General features: G+C 40.0%; 2 protein-coding genes across 6 annotated transcripts in view; one reads left to right on the top strand and one right to left on the bottom strand.

Moving 5' to 3' along the window:
- Window positions 1-7710: 7710 nt before the first annotated feature.
- The window catches only part of LOC120729670 (endothelin-converting enzyme-like 1), a 60045-nt gene continuing 40881 nt past the window's right edge, over window positions 7711-26874 (bottom strand). For 4 of the 5 annotated variants that reach the window (XM_040025446.1, XM_040025437.1, XM_040025455.1 and 1 more), the window contains 9 exons: window positions 26771-26874; window positions 25680-25738; window positions 18465-18516; window positions 15137-15204; window positions 14496-14644; window positions 13286-13351; window positions 12603-12698; window positions 9511-9587; window positions 7711-9270 (listed from right to left, as the gene is read on the bottom strand). In XM_040025446.1, coding sequence (XP_039881380.1) covers window positions 9171-9270; window positions 9511-9587; window positions 12603-12698; window positions 13286-13351; window positions 14496-14644; window positions 15137-15204; window positions 18465-18516; window positions 25680-25738; window positions 26771-26874 — 771 coding nt within the window. In that variant the 3' untranslated portion in view covers window positions 7711-9170. The remainder of the gene's footprint in view (window positions 9271-9510; window positions 9588-12602; window positions 12699-13285; window positions 13352-14495; window positions 14645-15136; window positions 15205-18464; window positions 18517-25679; window positions 25739-26770) is intronic. The other variant, XM_040025471.1, reaches the window with a different exon arrangement.
- LOC120729695 lies at window positions 18669-21106 on the top strand. Its single transcript, XM_040025481.1, has 3 exons — window positions 18669-19094; window positions 19738-19911; window positions 20039-21106. Exons 2-3 carry the CDS (start codon window positions 19738-19740, stop codon window positions 20708-20710), a joined length of 846 nt encoding a protein of 281 aa, XP_039881415.1. The 5' UTR covers window positions 18669-19094; the 3' UTR covers window positions 20711-21106.

Raw genomic sequence — 26874 nt, 5'->3', positions numbered from 1 at the left:
CCCATTTCTGTATAGCTGTATATCTCAGATTCTGTAAAGTTATTTATTTCATATTCTGTATAGTTTTTCATATTTATATCCTGTTCATATCCTGTACATAGCTTGTACTCACTACAGCCTGTACATACTTATAGTTATAGAATATTCACAACATACTTCATACCGTGTACATTATAACATACCATAATAGACCCATTTCTGTAATATACTCACATATCTATATTATTGCTAATATATTGTAATATATCTATATCACTAAAGCACTTCTGGATGGATGCAAACTGCATTTCGTTGCCCTGTACCTGTGCATGTGCAATGACAATAAAGTTGAATTCTATTCTATTCTATTCAAATATCTGTCCGTTATTTGAAAGATCGAATTCAAATGTAATGCTATGGAAAAGTATATAACATGATCCCTATAAGCTTGTGTTACATCACATAAGTATTGTGGCTCAAGAGTTGGCAGTTCTCCTTATGATCAGAAGATTGCCGGTTCGAGCCACGGCTCGGACACTCTCCGTCGTTGTGTCCGTGGTCAGGACTCTTCACCTACCGCCTACTATGGCCAAAGGGGCCGATGGTGCGATATGGCAGCCTCGCCTCTGTCAGTCTGTCCCAGGACATGCAATCAATTATTATTCAAATTAACTGTATATTTCTGTACATTTACGTATTATGATTCATATTTCCACATTCTTTGACCTTGTTTATAGGTAATTTCATTGTTTGATCGCGTAAAAATGTTCCTAATTTAATGTCTAAAAGCACTTGGAAAAGGCAGAATCCCATGTCAAATTAGCGCAACAAACTCCATTTTCATTACTGAAAATAACCGTATTTTTATGGGACAGTTATTTTCTGTTATTTTACGGTCGTATTTTGGCGCCCCAGCTGCCGGAAGATTACCGTTGTTTTACGATGTTTTTTGTAACAGTGCAGTTAACCTAACCCCACTAACTTCATGTCTTTGGACTGTGGGAGAAAGCCCGAGTACTTAAAGAGAACCCACAAAGACACAGGGAGAAAAGCAAACTCCACAGAGAAATCACCAAAGTATGACCACTTTGGTTGTGGGTCAGTGATGGTCAGGGGAGGCATAGCCATAGAGAGATGCACAAAATTCTACAGGGCAGGCAACAGCATCCTGAGTGCCATTAGGTATCAGGATGAAATCCTTGGACCCAGTGTCCGACCCAGTGTGTGAGTGCAGTGAGTCCTGGGTTCTTCCTAATGCACCACCATACCTGTGACCATGCAATGAGAATGTGCAGGCAGTCCAACACCTCTGGTACATTATGCCTCATCCATATGATAATGCCAGGTTGCACCTCGGACTGTCCAGGAGCTCAATGGTCCAGATGTGGGAGAAGATTCCCCCAGAGCAACATCAGTTGTCAGGCATGCATACAAGCACATTTTTGAGTTGACAGCATTTTTCTCTCTCACTGAGATCTGATGTGTTTTCAAAGTGTGAGCTGTGTATTATGGCTTATACTGACTTCAATTTAAACCTTGTTTCATTTATTTATTCATTTTCACACACAGACATTTTTTACATAAGAATGTGCTTGTTTAAGTTACAGTTAAAGTTAATAGGTAATATTTTGTGTTATCTTGATGGAGGCTCAATCATCCAGGTGATGAAATCACAGAAAGTTGTTTCAGGGCGTTGATTTGGACGTTGAGTTTTCTCCCTCTGAAAACCAGATGATCATGCTCATCCTTACCTGGAGTGAAACACTTCAACTCACTTTGGCAAAAACTGCCAAAGCTGGTACATGAGTATGAACAACCAGCACATAAGATGAAAAACACAGTGTGGTGAACAGAATTAACTTCCTGGGTGCAGGTTCAGAGGGACGTCAGGAAACACCAGGATCTCCTGCGCACCAGAGCTGTAATGTCGCCTTTGCACTCATTCATTCCTTTGCCTTTCTTTTCTTTGGAAAGGCAAACAGATGCAACAAACTAGTGTGGCACAGAGAAAAAAACAGAATCCATTTAGCATCACTTCTATATTTTTTATCTTTGGTCTACACCTTTCAAACAGTCCAGTTATTGGCCACTATCTACTAGCTGCAGCTGAGTCTCAGCATCAAAAGTGAATTATTTATGTTCCTTAAAACCCATTCCTCTTACACTCCTAACTAAGCTGCAGATTAATGAAGTTGTTGGGAGCATGTTGTTTTGTAGGTTAGGAGTACTGGGCTTTGGGCAAAACCCCCCAAAACAAAACGCAACAAACACACACAAAACAGTCCCATAACATGTAGGTTCCCATGTATCTTATAGGAACTGAAAATGATCAGGATGCTGAAGAGAGGGAGGGTAGCAAGTCCTTTTTGCCATGGGTCCCTCTAGTGGGTAAATTCAGTTAAGTTTACAAAATATTTGTCTAGTGAAAGCTGTGTATATACCGTGTGCATGTAAATCCTCCAACTGGAATGCTTACAAATGGCCTTGGTTACAGTCATTGAGGACATTTGTAGTCTGGCCCACAGTCTGGAGCAGGCTGTGTTGATCAGCAACAGGAAACTGGAGCAGTCTCAGGACCAGAGTCACCTGCTCCCATCACACTGAGCCTGATATGAGCCCAAGTGACTCTGGTGTGCTGTCATTACATGGTGCAGAGACAGTGAGTTATGTAAAGCTTGGACAAAGATTCATCATCTGTCTGCAGAGCTAAGCGCTGAGAAGCGACACTGTAAGGGAGACTTTGAATTGTAATGACGAAGCTGCATTTGAAAAGAGGTAAAGTGTAAACCTTTCATTTTGTTTGGCAAAAATAATCACTGTGCTTTCAGTTATAATTTATATGCAGGTACAAAGTACTCCACTGCTACTGATCACAGCTTATGAAGTCTCTGGGGAGGGATGGGCTGAAGCAGTAATACAAGGAGGGAATTTGGACTCTGTCCTAAACCACTATCACAAAACAAATGACTGCTGAATTTGTCATGGCCAGAAGAATCATGTTCACTGATAATACTGCCATAACTATGGGTTTGTTTATTTTTTATCAAATGATTTATACTTTAAAGACAACTGCCTGGGCAGTCTGTAACCATAACTGTATGTAAAAATACAGAAATAAGTGATATTATGCCTATTATTATTAGATGATCTATAGTAGATTTAAATAGTAAAACACAGGGACAGCAACTACTATGCCACCTCAAAGTTATCTAGATTAAAAATCCAACAGTTTGGGACTTACTAGCTAGCCTATCTACACTCAGTTGTGTACTGCTTCTATGAGTGCACCGGCAATACATCATTCATATCCAGCACATACAGATGTAAGAGGCCAGACACCCACAACAATAGCTGCAGGGTGTTTACACTCAAACATCCAGAGAAATCTCATGTGAAACCGCTTCACACATAAACATTCTCTGTTACTTATGCTTCATGAACATGTGCTAGAACAGTATGAAACAAGCAGAACATTTGCATACTTTATTCTCCTCTCTCCTCCCTTTTTCTATGATTGACTATTTTACTATATGACTTCTAGAACTGTTATAAGTGTGTGTGCAGGTGAATCAGACTGATGTGTGGACCCAAAGTGATCCAAGGTACTCCTGATGAGCACTCCGTTCATACCTCTGATTAAACACCATCTCAGTCTTCCAACCCCCCCCCCCAAAAAAAACGAAAAAACAAAACCAAAAGAACAGAAAAACTGCTGATAAATTCAGGTGGATATGAAAATATATGTGGGTCCTCATAATCCTTATTAAAAACACTGACCTCTGACTCTGCGCTTTGCTTTGATGCGATGCACTAAACTGTGTAGGCTGACAGAATTCTCATCACGTTTTTGTTTTGTTGACTGCAGTGCTGCTTCACTCAAAATAAAGTAGCTAATGGGTCATCAATGTAGTAGAAGTAAACAATCAAGTAACAGAAGTAAACACAGAGCCTTCTTCTTATACCTCAGGCTTTTCTTTTTCTTTTAAACCTTTTCTAGCTAAAAATAACAGTTTATTATCAGAAATGGTGTCTCTGGGACAGAGACACCATGAGCTGCACAGACTCAAACAGCAGGTTACCTGACAGAGGGCTCGTATCAGAGGGCAGAGGAGCCAGCAACAATAGCAGCGATTTACAGGAAGCTGAGGTGATAAACCTAACCTAAAAACAAAAAGTCCATACATTTATTACTTCATGGCAGGATTACTGTCATTTGTTATTATCAAGATGTCCTACAAAGTAACTGGAAAGCCTTCAGTTGATTCACTACAGTGACAGGGACTAGAAAGAGGGAGCAGATTTCTCCTATACTGGCTTCTCTTCATTCTCTTCTGTTAAAAACAAAAACAAATTTAAAATCCTTCTCCTTGCATGCAAGGTCTGGAATAATCAGGCCCCGTCTTATCTTAAAGGCCTCACAATATCATATCAGCTCTATAGAGCGCTTTGCTCTCAGACTGCTAGTTGACTGCTAGTTGACTGCTAGTTTTGATTTGTGACACAAAACCCCTTTTTCTACTTTTAAGATTACACTTAAAACTTTTCTTTTAGATCAAGCTTGTAGTTAGGGCTGGATCAGGTGACTCTGAATCCTCCCTTAGTTAAAGGGAAATAGAACTAGACTGCCGGGGGCTTCCCATGATGCACTGAGTGTTTCTTCTTCACTCACTTTTTTTTTTACCCACTATGTGCTTATACACCACTCTGCATTTAATAATTAGTTATTAATAATCTCTGCTGCTCTTTACAGTGTGTCTTTTTCCCGACTTCCTCCTCTCACAATTTTTTGCAACAGAGGGCTGGACCCTCCCTGAGCCCTCTTCTTGTTAAAAGATAGTTTTCCCTTCCTACTTTTGCCAAATGCTTGCTCATAGGGAGTTATCTGATAGTTGGGGTTTATCTATATTATTATAGGATCGTTGCCTTACGATATAAAGCACCTTGAGGCGACTGTTGCTTCATATAAATAAAACAGAATTGAACAGAATAAAGAATTAGGCTAGGGCCATTTTTAGTTAGCATCTCCCCTTTTTTCAAGCTGCCTTTAAGCAACTTATGAAATACAATGAATTATATAATCTAAAATGATATAATTTGTTTTCTAATATAAAAATAAATGTCTCCAACCTGGTCTAATTGAAACTCTGAAGGAGACACTGGACTCAATATTAACAGTTACAATCTCGAGTTATGATAGAGTGTCAGTCTGCCCCAGGGCAGCTGTGGCTACAACCGTAGCTTGCCTCCAACAGTGTATGAATGCGAGAGTGAATGATTAGTGGCATTGTAAAGCGCTATATAAATCCAATCCATTATTATTATTATTATTATTAGAACAAAACAGCTTTTGATGGTGTTTCTTTTAAATTGAGATTGCAGCACTGATGTTTGTTCTAGCCACACTAGATATTAGTATCCACTTCTGGACTGAGATCTTTATAGGAGGATATGGGATTGGGAAGCTGCATGAGGAGGAGGAGGGGGGTCACAGCAAACTCCATGTGAAATGTGTACAGCTGAGCCTGTTTTTTCATTTTCTTTTTATTGACATTAAAAGGTTTGTTGTCTCAGCTGCCTGTTGGTTCAAGGTGAAGCTTCAGCTATTCCTTTAAATAAATGATGCTGCTCTTTGAAGCCACTGAAACCTTGAGGCTTGTCAGCAAAACCTTCTGCAACTTGTGGATTTGCAAAATAGTCACGTGGAACTCCTGATTTGATGTGTGGGAATAAGCCTCTAAGTGTCTTTATCTTCTTTTTCATTATTAAATCCCCAAAGTCTTTCAGAGAACCACACTGATCTCTTAAAGCACTGCTGGCTAAAGGTTTGGGCCTTTTGATGTATGTGTGGGGGATATTTTCAGTCTTTGGTGATGTTCTCTTTAAATCTTCAGAGTCACAATCAACATGAAAAACATAGTCTCTTGATTTGTTTAAAATGGACAAAAATGTCCCTTCAAATGAAAAATGTCCTTCCCATCCATGCGTCTAGAAATATCTAAATGGTTTTGAGTCTAAACATTGAGACATCCTTTTGTTTTATCCTCTTATACAAAGTCCAGCCAAAAAGTTCTGCTTCTCTGCCCACCGAAATCAAAAACAGTATCTGATTTAAGTCATTAGGAAGTGCTGCTCCGCTTCCAGTGTTCCTGCAACATTTGAACGGCTCCCTCTCTATGATCTCACCACTGACTTCAAACTTGTACACAGAGGAAACCTCGACTTCTGCATTAAAATGACTGAATTTTTATGCTGAGGATCATCGCCTGGTGAACTTAAAGACCGAACAGCAGTTGTCAGTGGAAGTGTCCACAGTTCCAAGCCCACAGGTGGAGCACCCAGTCACAAGTATCAGCATAAGGACACTCTACAGTTAAAAAACCAACAAATTCAACAATGAGGTTGTGCATCATAAATTTGTGCCCCAGAGCCAGACTGTCAACAAGGAGCTCGACTGCAGCATCTGGATGCAGTGTGGCAGATCAAGTCGGGAGTGCTGCGCTGCTTCCAGCACTCCTGTTCTCCGCTGTGTCTGAATTTCATTTGGGGGAAGAGGAAAAAAATCACAGGGAGCGGAAACTGGCAAGTAGGGCAGGTGCCGAGCAAAGATTTTGTTGGTTTGGATCTTGGTTTTTTTCATTTAGCTCAATAGCACACACCACGGTGCTGATCATTTGCAGCAAATGTTCTCACTCGGAAGCCTCGAGACTTTAAACTCGTACTCCCTGCTCACAATCAGCTTGGGGTACAAATTCAAGGTGCACAAGCCAATGCTGGAAAGAATATTGAGTGCATTTAACCCCATGTGCCACCTTTGGGCTTGGACATATGCGCTCTTCCACTGAGAACTGCTGTGTGTGTCTATCACCAGTGATGATCTTCAGAGTGAAGGTTGGATCAGTTTGCCACACAAATTTTGGGATTTGCTGTTTGATCTGTGGGGAAATCACAGAGCACAGATGTGGTCAGAGCTACTACAGAGTGAACAAGTGGTCCAGAGAGGACAGTGGACAGATTTAAAGTTAGTGTGGTTTGGCTTTGCACAGGTGAAGCCAGCACTGCCTTGTATATATGCAGTCATACATTGGATTGTTAGATTTGGAGATGTCACACAAACAAAATAGATTTAATTGAGAATGACATCTAAGTAGGATAAATTGCAAAGATTTGAACAAAAAACTGGACAGTATGGGTGATAGGTGGTGTTTTCACCTCAGTGGTTGGAAGCAAGAGAAATTCTCTTAATAAAAGTCTTATTGCTCATATTGAGTGAAAAACCTTTAACCGGTCCTTTTTATGGGCACACATCTTAAATGCACGAAAAGTGGAGCCCATGCTGCACACAGTTTCTTGTTTACAGTGCAGCAGTAAAGAGAAATCTTAAAGGAGGAACTCTGGAAAGAGCACTGGGTATTTGAGTGTGCCAGACTGATTGAAACACAGGTTTCTCTGATAACCTCCTCACTTGAAACAGCCTTGTGGTTTGCTCAGCTTGTTTATCCTCTGCTGTGCACATGCTTCCATAAATCCAGCCAGGCTGTGCAGGTTCTAATCAAACAGCAGGCAGAGTGGCAGAGGTGGACTTCTACTAGCCAGTGCTGGGAGGCCAAGCGAGCTGGCTCTCATCTTAGGAGGACACAAGCCCGCAAGGTAACACACTCACAGTGCTAAAGCCTGACACACAGAGGAGTAATATTTCTCTCTCACACACACAGACCCACACAGACAGCCTCACACTGATCCTTTGTGTTTATTCAGACATTAAACAGCAACCAACAGAGAGGAAGAGACAGCAGCCACGTGTGAACTAGCAGCTGTAGAGTCAGAAGTGTGTGCGCGATGTCCTCCATGTTTATAGATCAGAGTTAGAATGTCGATCAGTATGGAAACATGCACTCTCTTCAAAACAAACTGTACACCCATAACATCTTATTTAATCCTCTACTGTACAAAAAGTCTCAATTTTTTGTACCAACAGATTCCTTATACAAAAAGTTTTTTTTGTTTTTTTTTAAAGTAACACTGTACAAATGCACGATTCTCCATCTATCATTGCTGCACTTTAATGTACAGTATGTTGGCTTGCGTTATATCTACTCATCATACATTCAGTTACTGTGAATGTATGATGAGTCCCAGGTTGTGTGAAATTGCTCAGAGTTCATGAGGAAACATGGGAAATGTGAAGTGTCCAATAGCAGAAGTTCTCCAGGAGAAAAGAAAGAGCTCATGTTGTTCCATGTGCTTTCAATTCTGGTGAGGGAACTCAATCTTTTTTTTTCTTTTGTCTGATGTTTGACTGATTGATATACTGGCTTCTTTGAGATGTAGGCTGAATGGAGAGATCCATCTGGCGTTTCACTTTGCTACACATCCTGAGAAAAACACGAGTCTACTTTCTTCTTTTTGTGTGTTTTTTTTTTTTAAAAAGAAAAAAAAATCAACAAATTTAAAAAACTTTACAAACGCTCACAATAACAAGAGACCAATGCATGCCAGACGATACAGTCATGACGATTGAACACTGACCATTGCTCTCTGCAGCCACAAGAGTGCAGCAGTATGACACAAATCCAATACCAAACAGAGAGAACACTGATGATCTGACAGGCACGAGGATGCTACTCATCTCAGCTTTCTTGTAAATCGGTCAGTTTACATTCTGGACTGAAATCACATGAGTTGTGAATTTTTAATCTTCACAGAGCATTAATTTTTCTAGTTGATGCTACAAAGGAGAGAAACAAGTGAGAAAACATGTTGCTTGATTAAAAATCTAATAACTGGGAGATCTTTGTGTGTGAGCTAAATACAAAAATAGATGATTTGAAAATAAATGTAAACATAGAAAAATATATGTAATCAAATGATACAGTGTATACATACATAATCATATAATACACACACTCACACGCACACTCACACACACACACACACACACACACGCACATACACAATAAATGGTCACGTGACCCATGCTTTGTTCGATTAGTACAGTTATTAATGGACAATAAATATAAGAACTCAACATATATGATGATAATGTTGAAAATATATATTTCCTTCCTGTGTCTTTCATAGTCATGAAAGGGCTGAACGCTGTACCATCCTTTTGGATCTGGTGATGTAGGAGGGGAGTGGGTGTTTGGATTGGAGTTTTAAACATGAAGGTCATCCCATGCCAGATGGAGAGGTCACCAAACGGAGCATTTGTGTGTGGGATTCATCGGAGAACTCTTCGGACAGTGGAAAACACGGGCAAACTCATCAAACTGAGAGACGCTGCCGATCACTCTACAGAAGGAGGAAACACAGGAAGCGCTAGTAGTGATGCAGAGAATAAAAAAAAATGAAGAAAAGCTTAAGAAAGGTAATGTAACCAGCCTCATTGTGCCTATTCTGAGATAGTTCAAACTGGCAAGTTGAGCTGCACTGCATCGTACCCACATCACCCACACCAACATTCCCCATCTCTCCCACTGGTATGTCAGTGGCCCCTCCACCACCCCAGCATCCAGGTGTGTTTCACAGTACCTGTAGTGCTCTGGTGCATGTTTGTCAGTTAGCAGTTGCAAGTAGATGGACTGAGATCTTCTCTTCATACACCAATTCTGAAAAGAGAACATTGCACTTTAGTTGAAGTGGGACAGCCTGTGCTGAATATATTGTCTTTCTCCCATTTGAGGAAGTGACTTGCATTAAATACTATTTTGAGTTACCTATTATTTCTTTTTTAAAAAAAAAAACCTAAATACTTCTACCATAAAACGTTTCAGAGGGAAGTGCAGTGCTTTTTGTTTTAAGAGCTAAAGCAGGTACTTTTCAGATGAACGTCTACTTCCTGATCTTTTCAGGAGCCCTTATAAAGAGCAGCTGGAGCTCCCTGTAGTTAATTGGAGCTGTTAGCAGTTTTACGAGAATAATTCCCTTCAACACATCTCAGCAATGTTCCCTCTAAGCTGCGCGCGCAACTGTGCACTGCTGGCACGGTCTCTGCGCACAGAAAATCTGCGTTGCGCTCAAAAAAAAATCTAACCTGAATTGAAATTAAAATGAAAACTTTAACAATTCTGTTTTGCAGTGTTAGTCATTAAGTGACTGGCTGCTCCCATATGGGATTAGAACGATGCCACCTTATGCCATAGTCCAGCCAATAATGCGATTCACATTCGTATATACGCAGCTAACGGGCTGACAGGCTATGACAGCGTCTGATGTGGAGTGAAGCCACGTTAACGACAGCGTGTACAACCATTGGAGATGTGAGCAGGACAGACGGAACAATTGACGGAAAAAGTGTGGACTTTATACGTAAAACCAGAGTTATGTTAACAAAACCAAAAAACCCCACCCTTTCCTATTCGCCGAAAAAAGTACCATGTCGACCAATCAAAAAATGATATGGCAACATGGCATTTAGCTGTTTAGGAAAGGGGGAAGTTTTAGGAGTGACGGTGGTGTTTTGAGATGTGAGAGATTTGCGATGTTTAGCCCAAATCTTGTGTAGTTAGTGTGTAATGTAGCCAATAGTTTTGTTGTGTGTGTCAGAACAATGAGGCGACTGCTGAATGTTACAGGTGTTACAGCAGTGATACATCTCCTGTTGTCAGGCCTGCAGGTATCAGGTTTGTGATGTTCTCCTTTATCTCATAGTGGACAGAAATTATTTTTGGAGTGACACAAATGATTTGTGTGGCATCAAATTTGATCCAGAACACCTGGTTGTTCTGTAAATAGTTTGAAATGTTTATTTTTTTAAAAAACCCTGCCTTGGCTGCATTTTTAGGTAAACAGCTGCAAAATACTTTGTTGTTAGCATAACTCAGTTACTTTTTTGAAGAAGTAACTATATAAGTAATTACACAACATTGGTCATTATATACTGTATTTTGCAGACAGAGTTACAGGACTCTCTCCCAGACCACAGACTCATAATATAAGTCAGAGTTTATAAAAAAAAAAAGTAAAAAAAAAAAAAGTTGTGTTTTCAAATTTGGAGTTTAAGTTAATTTTACTTCCAATAGTGTTAACATACTACACAGGTCATGAATAAGATTTTTTTTACTTTTTCATTGTAAGTGGGCTAAAGCAGTTAATTAAAAGTAGTCTAACATAAATGCTGTAATTTGATTATTTAAATAAACCATGTAACTTGGATGGATTCGATGCTGGCGTGACCACAGTGCACACGTCTAATGTTGCTCACAGTGGTCCAAGGGACCGCTCAGGGAGTTTGTGTGTTCACTCAGACACATGAAAAATTAGAGGGAGCAATGCATCTTAGACAGTTTTATTAAAATACCCAGATGAGGTAAAATTACCCAGAGCTCACAAAAAGGAAAGACATATCCGTGTCAAGTTATGAACTCTAAATTAAATGTCTCAGCTGTATCCATTGTGGTTAAAGTGAGTTCCAGCTCGACTGCATAAATACTTCTCTTCTTCCTCTAGTCTATCCTGAGCAACTTGCCAGTCCATGTGTTAGACAACACAGCTAAACAGACAAAAGATTAACACTCATCACTAGACCTATTGCAATTTAGAATCCCAAATTAACAAATTTTCATGCTTTTGCAATGCATACAAATGTAAATGTATACAATGAATATATAGTCATGGAAATGTTTTTAAATATTTGGCCCTGTGGGATTCTTGAGGAATCGTTACCCTGCTAAGCAACTTTCAATAATTCAAGTTAATTTTATAATACTTACTTTAAATGAAATAGGTTACTGAAGTTCTACTTTCATCCTTTACTTACTATAGGGATCTGGCAGCATATTGTAATGTCAAATATTAACAATATCTGGCAAAGAACTGGTAATAAAATGAATTCTTTCCAAAATTTGAACTGATCAGACAATACTGGATAGTATAGAGGTGAGGTCTATATGTCCTATTTAAACACACATGAAATTAAACAAATCCAATTTTTTAAGCAACTCAATTTAAGGACATCACTTTGAGTGAAACAAACATATTTTTGTCATTTTGTTTACCAAAAAGTAGAAGCAACCCTTAAAAGTACATTATATGCAGCCTGATATTTGCTACAAGTTCTTTGATAAGTGAAAAAGCTTGTTTGTTGGCCTGCTGTGCAGATTCAAAAACTTGACCACATTCATTTTGGTTGAGGTGGTTGAATTGCCTCAGGCGAAAAATTATGCCGGTTATTCACTCCAGACACACACACAGACACACACACACACACACACAGACACACACACACACGACATTTCAAACAAATCTAAACCCATAACACGACTTTCAAATCACTTCCCTGTGGCAAGAGCTTTTGAAAAATGTCCTAAAACACTGCATGTTGCGTTATTAAGCGTGTCTAGATTTTGCCTCTGTTACATTAATCCATGAATTTCAACGATGAGTCATAACAGTTACGAGGAACATGGGTGGTATGGCGCTCAGAGACACTGTACTGTCGTCAACACTTTGCTGTTTTGGATCCCTCCAAAAGTTAATGCTGCCATCAGCTAATGTTAGAAGCATTAGCTCCTACCTGCCCTCTGTGATCTGCAGCTCCAGCTGAGGAGGGCAGCGGAAGGATTTAATATGTAAATGTAATGAAATACGCTGGTGTGAATTCTGTGGAGAGGATTTTGGTGTACCTGTGCAAAGGCAATAAAGAGCAGCTGTTCATGGGTGTATTTGAGGCCAGGCAGGGGTCTCTCTGGACCATGTTCCCTCACCCACTTCTGATATGCCTGGGCAGAGAGAGAAGGAGAGTGTGATGGTAGCTGCTCAACATGTGTCTTAAACAGTATATATTTTTAAGTTTAAATATGAACCAAAACCAAACAGGACCTCTAATAAAACAGTCATTATGTTTACTTCCATCAGTCTAACCAGCTGACTCCACTAACAGGAATTATGACCCTACTGGTGCATTCAGTATCACCATTTACTTATTTTAAAAGCCTTCATGTGCTTCCTTTTAACTTTTGTATCTGCGTGCACAAAACACTCCTTATTTCAATGTGGGCTGCTCAAAATGAAAATTAATTATGCCGCACCCTGGATTTTCCACTATCTGAGAAAACACACATGCAAGTATTCAAGTAAAAAGGAATTCAAATCAAATTGTTTATCTTTTATCGTGATTCAGGGGCACTTCTGCTCTTTATTTTAATGCAAACAAAGCACAGTGGTTATGAAGAATAAAGAGAGGCGGATTTTGAGACAGAGCAGAGACTCATGGGTTGCCTACTAAAAGAGTGAATTCTAATTTCTAGATTTCTCGGAGCCACACAGTGACCAAATTTGAAGAATGATCGTATCAGTCGGAACTTACATAGTATGACAGTTTCAGCCCTCCCATATCTGCTATGTTTTCTCCCAGTGTCAGACGGCCGTTCACCTACACACAAAGGTAAGTCGTAAAACACTTTACAGTATGTCATGTACATAAGGGATGCAGTTATTCAGCTGTAGAAATACAGTTTTTAATTTTTTTTTTAATTTTTTGGTTTTGTTTTTACAGCTTGTACCATTTCACAGAAACATATTTGCTTTTAGGAAGTAAATTTTTTGTTCCAATTATATCACTTGAGATTAAAAATAAATCTTATCTGTCATATCTTTGCATGTATCTATAGGCTCCAGGAACCCAGGAAACTGAGCTAAGCTTAGCCAAATGTCTGGAAAAAGGTGGGGTAGCAGCTAGCGTCATGCTATCCCTAACTAAAAAAAATACCCATGCAGGAGCTCTAAAGAGCACTAATTTGGTTGTTTTATAATTGTTTGGTTCCTACGTGGCCTACATGTGGGGAGAGTCACATGAACCCAGTTCTTTCCCTGTGCTTAGCTTGAACTAAGCCACATACTGTAAGCTAATCATCCGCTAGGCCAAACTTCATATTTAAATTACAGATGTTAAAGTGGTATCAATCTTTAACTCTTCACGTTAAAATGGATAAATGCAGTTTTGAAAATGTCAGTCTGATTCTTTACATTTGAAAGAAGTACATAAATAAAGTGCTATTAATATTAGGTGTTTCACAAGGCAATATAGCTAGTAACATATTACGAGACCATTAAAGTTTGTATTTTTTAAAGCTGATAGGCTGGAGAGACATGGATTAAAAATAAAATGGTCAAAAATGAAGTAGCAGAAACCAAGTTTTTGACTTTTTGACATCTGAGATATCATTAACCTTATGTCAATTGTCCTGCTACCATTTCAATAGTTAGTGATGTTTTTTTATTCAAAACTTGTAAATCCTTATACACTGGCTCTAGATTATTTTCTTAGACCTGACTTAGGTCAGTTACAGATTCATACTGTCTCTAAAATTGGCAGAGCACTTCTTTAGATACAGTAATCATAGCTCTGCTCAGACAACAAAAGTAGCATTGATCAGAGTTAACAAATCAAGGTGCATCAAATCACAGAAGGACACTGACTTTCTATATAAACCTAAAATCAAAAACACATATGTCGTACTACTGTAAAAATTGTATGCACAAGTAGCGACTCGAAAAGTGTGTGTGTGAAAGCCCACCCTCTGACTATAAACAGTGAAGTTATCGTAGAGCTTGACAATACATTCGGCCTTCTTCTGGAACTTTTTGTAGGACTCTTCGGTCCACCACTGTTTGAGGTTACCATGGCGGTCGTACTGGCCCCCTAGGGACATGAACCATTGCATCACTAAGATGAGGGGCAAAAGGGCGAGTGTTAGCATGAAGACAACACAACCTGCAACTTTCCTTCACAGTCCAAAGATCTGCCCAGCATGCCCAAGCCATTAGTGGCAAAACACTGAAAGATGTGGAGTTGATAGTGGTTGATGTATCCTGTTCATGAGCCAACAGAACAAACGGTCCTGCCAAATTACATTTGTACTTTTACAATTGATGGTGGACAATCTGGAAGAGGAGCTTTGCTTTTTTTTTCTGTGGATCTCACAGGGCAGCGCATTTGACTGGAAACCAAAGTTAAAGATTGTGCCTCAAAATAGTCTTTGCTGCACATCTGCCCAATAGAAATGTAATAAATTATATATATAAAAATAAATCACAGAACCTTTTTCAGTAAAACTGAACTTATCAATGCAATGATGGTAACACAAATGGGGAAAAAAACTATAGATGTTCAGATCTTATTGCAGTGGGTAATGGGTGAAAGGTTTGTGATTCTTACCCCAGTCATCATATCCATGTGTCAGCTCATGACCGATAATTGCTCCTATTCCTCCATAATTCAGAGACCTGAGTTGGAAGGAGAAAGATGAACCTTACACAAACTCAAACTTTCTTGATATTGACAGCTCCCTGGATATTACACTGTACACTGTATATGTATAAACATTCTTTATAGGACTGTTTGCAACTGAATACAATCCAAACTGATAAATGGTAGCAAACTTAAGATTTGCTGTCATTTTGCTGACTTCATCCACTGTTTTTGTAGTCACTATTGTTCTCCAGCTGAATTGTGAGAACAGTGCTCACCAAAGTTGGTGGGTCCTTTGGAAAGTATACTGTTTTGGCTGAAGATGGTAGTTTTATATCTGTTTTTTAAATAAGTGGTAAACCTGAAAAACCTAGCTTAGTGTGTGAAGCTACTGGAAGCTAAATCTTGGGGGGGGTAAGCCTGGCTGGTGATTGTTGTTTGGACTGGATATGTTAATGGTCAAGTACTAGTGTTACTGTTATGCTATAACCATTTTGTATCATTTGGAAATTGAATTTGACACAGTTGGGTTGTGCAGTCCACTGCTCACTGGCCCTGACCCCATGTTCCCGCTTAGCTCAGTCACTAGAGAAACCTTTCTAGACTACAGGCACCAAGGCTGGGTTGTGCCACTGTATCCATTTATTTACAACCCATGGAACTCCGTGCAACTGGAAATCTGTTCAGGTGAAAATGTTCTAGTTTGAACTTGGTATTACAGATGTCCAAAGTCTGGACAGTATGTACATTCCCGCGACTTTAGAACAAGGCTTTGTGCCTTTTGATTGATTTAAAGTCTCATTAAAGTCAGCTATTTAGCCCTTTCTCTCTGTTCCCTTGTCCCGTTGTCCTCATTAGGAAATCTGCTCAGCCAAGCTAGGTAAAAAAAGAAAAACAGATGCACTTGAGATCTAATTTGGTTCAGATTGCTATCTATCACATTTGCCTTGCTCAAATTGATTAGAAAACATCAAATTTTAGCTTGACGTGAGGAAACAATAAGCGCTGGGACCTTTAGCTGCACTGTGAACGTAAATCATCATTTTTAAAAATTCAGCACCAAGTAAAACAGGGACATGCCCACGACTTGTATACATTTCTCTCTTGTTGCCCCCTGCTCCCAGAAGGCAGCAGGTCGCTTCACCTCTCCTTCACCCTCACCCTTGGCTGGGGTGAGGTGTCTTTGCAGCACATGCAGAAATGGAGAGCGATGAGAGGGCAGACTCGGGGCTATTCACATGGCTACATCTGAAAATGACTTTCTGACAGCTAGTCGATACGCTGCCTCACACTGGGCTCAACTCCCTCGCTAAACTAACTGGCTGATTGAAGCTTCATTATACTTGACGTGATAGTGGAGAGCGGTGTGTGTGTGTGTGTAAGTGTGTGTGTGAGAGAAATAGGGAGAGTTTATGGGAGGTTAGTGCTACTGCAGTAATAACTTCACGGCGACAGGTGCACACACACTCACACGCTCGCTCTCCTACAATCATTAATTAATATTGATTAGCATGCATGGGAGCAGGTAGTGGAAGTAGTAGTGATCACCCCTAATGAAGACATAGAAATGTTAGCTAATGTTGGGCACACCAACCGTTAGGTCCAATTAGCCCATATTTGTGAGTGTGTGTGTGTTTGTGTGTGTTTATTCAGAGGAGCTGTATGAATGCAGCAGGTGTAGCTACTTGGACTGTATTGTATGTATTTGCTCGAAATGCTGCTCAGTAGTGGCGGCAGTGAGTTGCTGCTTTGGTTAACAAAGAGAGTTGAGTGTTGAGTGGAAAAATAGCTGTTTACCCACTCTTGTCTCAGTGCCGCACTGCAATGCTTTCTTTATGACCACACTGAAACTCTCTGGATTGATTTCCCTCCTTCCAGGCAATAGTTTAGTTCTAATTCACATGAGTACTGTATGAAAAACTACTTGTGGAGAGTTAAAGCTTACTTTTGACTGCTTTGCCACCACCGTGAACAATTATATTTCTTTAATTCCAAAACTTTTTCTAATTGGTTAGTTAATCCAAACAAATCAAACTTAGATTCTGTTATGTTCATTTCAGCTTTTATTCTTGGTCTGTAAAATAGCTTAAAATAGCAGTTCAAAGTAATTCCTGTTTGTCTCAAAACCGCCACAGGCCTTTACACCATCCACTGACTGTAATAAGCTATTGTAGTGTCTCCAACTTTAAAATAGATTTTCTTCTGATTGGCTGAACAAAAGACAGACCAGGAGGTGGCTGGGGCTTAAATGCTCATAGAAGGAGTTGTGTGTCTGACCACAGTCAATGATAGCTGCTTTGTCTGACATCATACAGAGCCAAGAATAGAAGAAAGGGCGAAAACTTACTGTTTAGAGCAGTATGACGCCTGAACACACATTACTTTTTCATACTTTGGCCATGTTTAATACGCGCAGAGTTGTGGTCAGAACAGTTGTGGTCACATTTTTAAATTCATCATGGACATCAATGTAATTTGGGGATTTTAATGATTTCTTTGATCTCTTTGGTGGAGGTGGAATGATTATTATTATTTTTTGAAGTCACATATTTAGTGACTTCAAAAAATAAAACTTCAAAACCAAATCTGAATTTATTTCGGATTTTCTTGATTCCCTGCATGGTCAAAAGTATGTGTCACAGTATAAGGGTACACGGGAAATAAAGCTTAACATTTCTGCTATAAATCACGAAAACCTGCTTTACCTTGTGGCCATAACAACTCATTATGTTTCGAACGATCTGTTAACATCTGTGTGACTAAAGCTTTAAATAGATTATCCTACAGTAGAGTAGAAAAAAAGTGGTGGCTTGAAAGGAAGTGAGGTATTCCATGAACTCTTGGTATGTTCTGATAAACTATCTGCAGAAAGATACATTTGAAAAGCCGAAAATCATTAAATATACAGTATTAATTTTTAACTGTCTAAAACATACAAAACTGCCTGATCCTTTAAGAAAAATGCAACTTCATAATTTTAAAAACAACTGAGAAAAAAGGACTTATAGAGAGAGACAGGGAGGCTGTCTGCTTTCATGCACCACCATATTACTCAATGGGCTCAAATTTAGGTGACCTCTAAATGACACCTGTTCCATTAGCAGGACCTTGTTCAGTAATTGAGCTCTTGGTGGGTAGTTAAATTGGTTTAATCAGGTGTGGTGGGACTGGAGGGGAAGCAGAGGCTTCCCAGAGTAACGCAGGCTTCAATGACCTTGTTGTGGCTGTGGGGATGTTGTTGGCTCCCTGCAGACAGCAGCAGGGAAAAGGCAGAAAGCATAAGAGAGCTACTTACTGTGGAAACTCTGGGTTGTAAAGAGTGGGTTGAAGGATTCCAGCAGGAAAGACTGTAAGAGATAAAAAAAAGCAACACGAAGGCAGTCATTTAAAATTCTGATATGCTAAAACCAAAAGCTAAACCCTAAAATGTGCTAATTAGCCACTTGATAGAATAGAGACTCGTTTAGAAAGAAAAACAGTTTGAAGGAAATGGAAAACACTAAATCTTTATACCTGCCATGCCCAGGGTATTACAGTTTTTCTCGATTGCTTAAACACTATAACCAGGCCTCTAAACTAAAATTTCAAAACCGTAACGCTATTGTTCAAAAAGCTCACCCATTTCCCTGAACTATAAACACTATTCCCTGCTTTGACACATGACTCAAATTTGGTGAACTGTTACTGCAAAACTCTACACACAAATCCCTACATTTTACAGTGCTTACACCATGTAGTCATTTAGAAAGCACTAGCATGCAATAATGTTAACTTAAGTCAGCATAGCTTGAGCTCAATTAGCACACAATTAACCAGGTGGAAACACTAGGAGTCAAAATTTAGCACACACCAATCAGAACCTGCGATGGATAGATAAAAGGGCCAAAGTCAGCTCATTCAGGTTTGAAACAATGGATCCAAAGAGATGCAAAGGAAGAGGACGTGGTGGAGAAAGAGGACGTGGTGAAGGAGGAGGACGTGGTGGAGGAAGAGGACATGGTGAAGAGGACGGGAAGAGGAGACGTGGTGGAGGAGGAGGAGGAGGTGGTCTAGGACAACAGGAAGGTGGTGGAGGAGGAGGGAGAGGTGGAGGAGGAGGACGTGGTGAAGGAGTTGGAGGTGGAAAACGACGGCGACAAGGAAGGGGAAGAGCAAGGGCAAGAAGACAGTCAGTCTCGGATGAAATTCGAGCCACTTTAGTTGACCATGTCCTTGTCCATGGGATGACTATGAGGGAGGCTGGGCAACGAGTACAACCAAATTTGAGTCGCTTCACTGTTGCCTCCATCATCAGAACCTTCAGGGAGGAAAACAGGTAGGTGTACTTGCAGTAAGACTGCTTTGTACAGTAACGTTTAAGTTACTGAACTTATGTGTCTTGAGTTTCAGTATGTTTCCATTATTTGCCTGTAAAATGAATGTGTGACAGTTACAGTAATGAGTGCTTCTATTTTTGTAGGACACAGAGACGACCACCTGGTGGAGGCAGGTTAAGGCTTTTGTCGGAGGAGCAAGAGAGGGAACTTGTAAACATGGTAATTGCAAATAATGTAATCCGCCTGCAAGAGATGCAAAGGAGAGTGATTGAGGATGATCATCTTTTTCGAGGCATAAATGCCATCAGCCTCTCCACAATTGACCGCATCCTCCGAAAGAATCAATTCCGGATGAAACAGGCATACCGAGTCCCTTTCGAACGAAACTCTGACAGAGTGAAAAACCAACGTGTGGAATATGTTCAGGTATGAGTTTTGATACTGTATAAGGTATTGTGTACCATCACAGCATGGCAGTTTATGCTGCCATTTCAGCACTCTTGAACTGTGGTTCAGGGTACCGATTGACTCTACTGTGTTATGTGTTTTGCAGAGAATCTTTGAGATTGAAGGACGGCCTGTTCCCCATGAAATAATCTTTGTGGATGAGGCAGGTTTTAACCTGACCAAAAGAAGGAAAAGGGGGAGGAACATAATTGGCCATCGGGCTATTGTAAATGTCCCTGGTCAGCGTGGGGGGAATGTCACTATGTGCGCAGCCATCAGCCAACGAGGGGTACTCCACCGCCATGCCGTACTAGGACCCTATAACACTATGCTTCTCCTTGCTTTTCTTGATGGTTTAAGACAACATATGTTCCAGCTGGACTACAGGGAACCAGCACAGCCAGAGCAGCCTCACTACGTTGTTGTGTGGGATAATGTCAGCTTCCATCGCGCTGCTCTGGTTCGTGACTGGTTTACCAATAACCCAAGGTTTTCTAATATCTTTCTGCCTGCATACTCTCCCTTTCTAAACCCGATAGAGGAGTTATTTTCGGTATGGCGGTGGAAAGTGTATGACCGAGAACCTTATGTCCGTGTTCACCTCCTTCAGGCCATGGAAGAGGCCTGCCTAGACATATCAGTAGATGCATGCCAGGGGTGGATCAGGCATGCAAGAGGATTTTACCCCCACTGCCTGGCTGGGGCCAATATAGCCTGTGATGTGGATGAGATTCTCTGGCCTGACCCAGACCAAAGACAAGATGCTGAGGTGGGATAATGTTTCTGGTGTGTGTTGTACTGTATAGTACATGAATGACAATGTGCCACTGTACATACATTGGTTGCGTCTTTTGTGTTTATCATGTGACAAGGGTTTTGAAGGGGAGAACCATAAGCAACCTATTTGTTTTGGAACTATTGTTTTGAATTAATTGTACCAGTGTGCAAAACTCTGTTGTAGTGTGTGTGTTTTTGAGGGCTTGTGTTTGATGTCTGAGGGCAAAGTTTGGTTTTTCAGCAGGAGTGAATAGTTTTGGGTGTGGAGCTTCATTTTGACCTGGAAATAGGATGTTTGGGAAATTGAGTGAGATGTTATGGATTTGTGTTTACTGTTGTGAGGATATGAGGCGTAGTTTCAAGAAATGTGTTTTAGCAATCGAGAAAAACTGTAATATAAATATGTCAATACACAGAACTATCTAGAACAGCAGAAACTCTAATTTGCCACTCTCAACAGCTTCCTCAACAGTCATACATGTCCATAAGTTTTACAACTTTTCATACTGATTTGTCCTCCGTGAACATTCATACAACACTAAAGTAACTGAGTAAAAAATGAACAATTGAGAGTTCCTTTTTTCACAATTTGCTATTGAAATTTCTATTTTTAACAATGTGTCGACAGTAAAAAAAAAATAAAACAAAACAAACAAGATATTTTCTGTGAATTAAAAAATTATTATTGTAATTCAATAACAATTACTGTGTACAATAATTATCTGATTTTTTTGTAATTTTACACCTTTATTTCTACAATTTAAACCCAAAGACTTGTGCCTTTTTCTTGTTCTTACATTAAAATATCCCAGGGCCCAAGTGTGTGGTTAAACTTCTTTACGCTGACAGAAAGGGCAATTTCATGGATCTGCCCCGTTAAAGATCAAAGCGAGGTAGATGTTGCTCACGATGTAAAGTGAGTTTGACAGCCCTGATCTAGAACCTAATAATACAGTTGCTGCAGAGGACAGTTACAGAAACTACCTCTGTTTGCCCAAATGTACAGCTGTGATAATAAGTTTGCATAAAATCATTATTAACTGTAGAACACAGATGGCTTCAAAAAACAAGATTTGGATGCACAAGTTTGCATTTATTTAGGATTTTCTCTAATCCACAGAGGACACAGGATATTTATGCCTGTGATGAATGCATGTAAACATCTGACCACAGCTGTAAAATCTGAGCAAACCCGCAGAGGCAATGTAGAAACCAGTCTCATTAGAAGCAAGTTGTTGCCTCTACCAGAAAATAAGCTGGATTCACCAAAGTCTCCAATCTCTTGAACTTTTCCACATTTTCATACACTCTTCAAAAAACATTCAGTTTGTTAAAAACACTGTGATCTCTAGAAGTCCAAAAGAGATTTCAAATGGCAGCTCCTGGCGCCCTTTGGAGCTGTCAATCTTTGAATTTAATCCAGCCTTAAATCTTGATGTATCAGATTGTCTTTGACAGGCTGTTTACAGGATGTTAAGCTTCATGTTGTCTGTGTTCTCTAAAGGTCCTGAATGTACAAAAAGAAAGTGATAAGCATTGTTGTCATTGGCTGGAGAGAGCGTTAATCCACTGAGTGGTCAAAGGTTCGCAAACAATCATATCCAGGACTACTTCATCTCACTTTACAAAAATCTGACCAATACTGTATGAAGAGTATTGATTCTTGTGAAAATGAAAAAGCACCTGTAGAAGAGAAAATATGTCCCTGCCGTTGAGGACAATTTGGGTGATGACCAGGTGATCACTGTGTGCAAATCTGACCAATACTGTAGGAGGAGTAACGATTCTTGTGAACTATTGATGGGTGCACAATCACCATAAGCTATTGGTCCTTTAGAAGGATAAGCTAAAAATAGATCCCTTTCTAAATATAAACCTATTAAGAAAAGTTGTTTTGTTAACAAGGTTACTTTAAGGTTAGGTTTGCCCACCTAATAAACAATATCTTTCTCAATTTTATTGTTCAAAATCCCCACAAAGCAGCAGGAACCCTGGATTCCAAAACATTTTATTTTTAGTATTACTCTCGACAACAATATTGTTATTTTGTGCATAAAGACAACTGTCTCTCCTAGATAAACAAGTAGTCTGCAGATGCCAGTTAATATATCACAGCCACAGGTGTAGCGCTATTTGTTTAATTACAGACTTAGTTGAGAACATGAAGTAATGCGATTTACCATCTTCATCAGTTACATACTGCTTACACCTCTCTCCTCCCTGGCACTGTCTTCTCTCTCTTTCTCATTTTTTCCTGTAGGATAGTTTCCTATAGTTTCCTGCTCTTTCTTTAACTTTGATGCCATCTCTCTCCCTTACACACTCACTGGTCTGGAATTCTACAGCTTTTCACAGAGTTAACGTCAGAGCTACAAATCTATCTGACAGCTCAGGATGAGTGCAGGATTCCTCCCGAGGTGGGCTGCGTTATTATAAACTACTCCACTGTGTAAACCTGAAATCTGTGTTACAGTTGACTTGTACTATGAGCAGAATAACACAAAACATTATTTACCATGAGAGCCCGACCTATCTGTGTATTGAACTTAATAACTGTGTCACATGTTTAAAGGTTTAGGTATACCATGTATTGCTTGCTATTTATTAAAGTCAACATTAATAAATAGTAGTTTAAGAGCCAGACATTAATTTTACACACTTACAAAGTTTAATTGCTGCATTTTGCCAGAGATTGGATTTTTTACAGTACAAATCGGTGAGAGGAAAAGCAAAACTACATCAAAGTGATTTGTGGAGCTCCACAGCTTGTGTTCAATTCTATAATTTGGCTAACACTCTTAAATGCTGCTAATCTATTGGCTCACTTTAAAAATATCTTGATTGGCTGCATGTGTCTTGGCTGCATGGGTGGCTCCCTTTGCATTCACTACAAATATTTAAAGAAGTCAACTGAAAAAAAAGTTCACGGGCCAGATTTACTAACGCTCTACACCAGAACCAGAATCTCTTTTAGTGTGAAAAGGCCACTGTCAGCATTTAATGAAGAGGCAAAGTGTGAGTTTTGAGACTGAAAGCTGGGGACATTAATATTTTTTGTGGCTGGCCTTATTGGATGTGTATTGTTCCTCTTTCACAGCACAAAATTTTGGAGAATATTTAAACAAGTCCTACAAATGCTAAGGTTTGCATTATGAAGTTGAATGCTAAATTTAATGCTGAAAAACGTATTTTGGCTGTGGGATTTGTGATTGTTGGAACATTTATTTATTTGGATTGAAAGAATGTGTCATTGAGATGGGTGGATGAGCCAAAACTGTGCCAAAACTTTGGGTCCATCCTGAAACTCTTCAGCTGGTGGTTGGATGTGGTTGGATTAGTCCCTGTTCTTCAATAATAATCTAGTATTTAATTAAAACCAGGCAGAATGGAACTTTCAGGTTTTTAGGCACATTTCCGCATGAGGATCAGATTCAAACAACTCTGCATATCCTTTCTCAGCAGTGTGCAGACAGAGCAGTCTTCATGTAGTTTATCATCATTATTTGAATAATTTTTTGGTATCTTATTTATCATGATTACATCCAGTAACTGCCATCCTTATGACCTAGTAGAGACTGGTAGGCTGTGGAATCTTTTCTTAAGCAATAACATTTGTTTGATTTATTTTGTTCAAACATTAAAAAGATGTGCAATTCTTGCATCAAAAAAATTCCTTTGCTCAGAAAGTTCAAGAAAGACATCAAGCAGGTGCTGGTGGTACATGAGCATAACTTTCATTTTGGACCTTTCGATCAACCAAGAAACGATGGTCAGTCAACCTTGATTGCGTGGAACACTATCACCACCTTTCTGGAGAGTAAGTTATACGTTTTTGACTAGCACCAAAATAGGACTTTAAACAAAAGACTTATTGAATTCAATAACAGGCCCTATAAACAGTGTTCTTAAATATATCTTGCAATTAATCAGTTTTACAACCTTTACACAACAGTTTTGCTAAGCATAACATTTCCACGTCAATACAACTGAAGTGGTGTCAGAAGCTCCCAAACTGCTGTGGTTAATGGAAAACAAAATGAAAAGTTCACCGCCGATGACTGCAACTCTTTGTGAGCTTATGTGGCTCAAAGAAGCAGCTGATGCAATATTACATCATCACCTACGTATGTCAATCTTATCTGATGCAATCTGTGAGAAACATTAGCATACACTTAGGATGGCAATTACAATTTTCTTTGAACACCAGTGTATATACGAGTGTTAAATAGGAACTTTTAATTAAACCGCTGATCTGTCTCCATGCAGCGTAAAGGAAGCTAAAGAGTCACATGTGCAATTAAAAAGGCCAACGTTATTTTTGATAGAAGAGCAAACTGGATGAAAAGAAATACTGGGGAAGAAGAGGAAGAGCTGACGGCGGACTGGATTAAGCGGAGCAATAAGAAAGAGAAATCAAAAATTTGTCTAGGTCCTGATGACTGTGTTTGTCTGAATCCTCCTGTCCTCCAGCATCAGCTTGCGAGCGGGCCATTGATTTTTCTGCAAGAGATTTAATCCAGCAGGCAGGCAGACGCCAGCAGCGGGCCAATCTTGGGAGAAAATGAGGGGGAGGGAGGGGTGACACGGCAAGGCTAGATTTGTTAAAACTCGGGAAGGTGTTACTGCTTGTTTTTCCTCCAGGGGGTATTAGGTATGTGAGGTGGAGATCGAAGTAGAAAGTGAGCGATGAGAGGGAATATGATATGAGGAGGTGGATTTTTTCCCCCCTCCCTTCTTCTCGCGGCCATCGTATTTGGCTTGTTGGAAACAGACGGCAACATGGTGTAATTGTGTGTAACTAATGCGCAGTCCACGTCGTGGTGCAGAATGGAAATGGAGGAAGGATTGCGTTTGTCTGTGTGTGTGTGTGTGTGTGTGTGTGTGTGTGTGTGTGTGTGTGTGTGTGTGAGGAAACAGATGACAGAGAATACAGAAATATCAGCACATACACTGTTAAGGCACACACTCACCCATTTGGTTCTTGTTAGGGAGGTAGTAGGCATTAAGCGCCTGTGGGGGGAGAAGCCACCTGAGGAGAAAAAAAACAGTCAAACAAACAGGGTTTTACAGAAGGGATTCCTCTCTCTCTCTCTCTCTCTCTCTCTCTCACTCACTCACTCACTCACTCACTCACTCACTCACTCACTCACTCACACACACACACACACACACACACACACACACACACACACACACACACACACACACTGAAATCAACACTGAAAACACACCCAGATCTGGAACAGAATCCAAAAAAACCTCTGTGTGTGTGTGTCTCTCTCTCTAAACCCCCTGGTGAGAAGTATTAAGTGTGTGGGGTCCCACGGCTAAAGCTCCTTTCTGCATTTGAAAACATGGAGAGTTCCTTTATGGTAATCCACTTAAAGCCAGTCCAATCGATTGTCACGAAATCCCACAAATGACTAACGCTCAAAGTGTGAGATGCCCTTGTTCTAGGAGTGAGAGAATGATGGCTGCGTGTGGACTGCACAGAGATTGAGGGGAGACAAACACAATGAAAATAAGTAGTATTTCTTTCTTTCTTCCTTTTTTATTTCACCGCGACAAGACCGAGTGAGTGATGAAAGGTTCACTTTTTGGATGATAAGGCGAGGAGGGAGTGTGTGATTTAACTCTTCAGGGCGTTGAGTGTTGGCTAATGATACAGTTGTTTTGAGCACCTTGGAATACTAATGTGACTGTAATGTGTTGTCATAGCAGAGAGGCATTCAATTCAGGCATACGGGGCTGTATTTTAGAAAAATGAGTTGCATGTCCCACAGCACTTTTCTCCTGCCTGGCTGCTGCAGATAAGTAAATCAAATGGATTTTCTGCAGCTGTGTGCGTCGACTGGTATCTGTTGCTTTAATTTACAGGCACGTCAACAAATGTGTCCAACTAGAAAGGGATTCACGGGGACACATGTACAGGATGTCTGCCATGTCGGAAACACACTCTCGGTCGGTGAACTGCAGCATCCACTGAGAGCCTTTTGCTCGCAGTGCTTGTCAGTGAACCGGTGCAGCTCAGTGTCTGTGCTAGTGAAATTGTGACACTCACGCTGTTTTGTCCACTTTTTCGTGAATTTTCCTGACAGACAGCTTGATGTTGAACTTGATGCTGTTGAGGATGTTCTTGAAGTAGGCCTTCTCGTCCACGTCGAA

Source organism: Simochromis diagramma, unplaced genomic scaffold (assembly GCF_900408965.1).
Source record: "Simochromis diagramma unplaced genomic scaffold, fSimDia1.1 OVJJ01000348.1, whole genome shotgun sequence".
In the NCBI taxonomy this organism is placed as follows: Eukaryota; Metazoa; Chordata; class Actinopteri; order Cichliformes; family Cichlidae; genus Simochromis; species Simochromis diagramma.
The sequence above is the reverse complement of the archived record's forward strand: the minus strand, read 5'-3'. Positions and strand labels throughout refer to the sequence as shown.

What these genes read in the sequence shown, in the direction of transcription:
- LOC120729695 (XM_040025481.1), top strand. Translation starts at nt 19,738, where the DNA reads ATGCAAAGGAGAGTGATTGAGGATGATCATCTTTTTCGAGGCATAAAT. An exon ending in AACGTGTGGAATATGTTCAG is followed by an intron (nt 19,912 to 20,038) that starts GTATGAGTTTTG and finishes TGTGTTTTGCAG; the next exon opens with AGAATCTTTGAGATTGAAGG.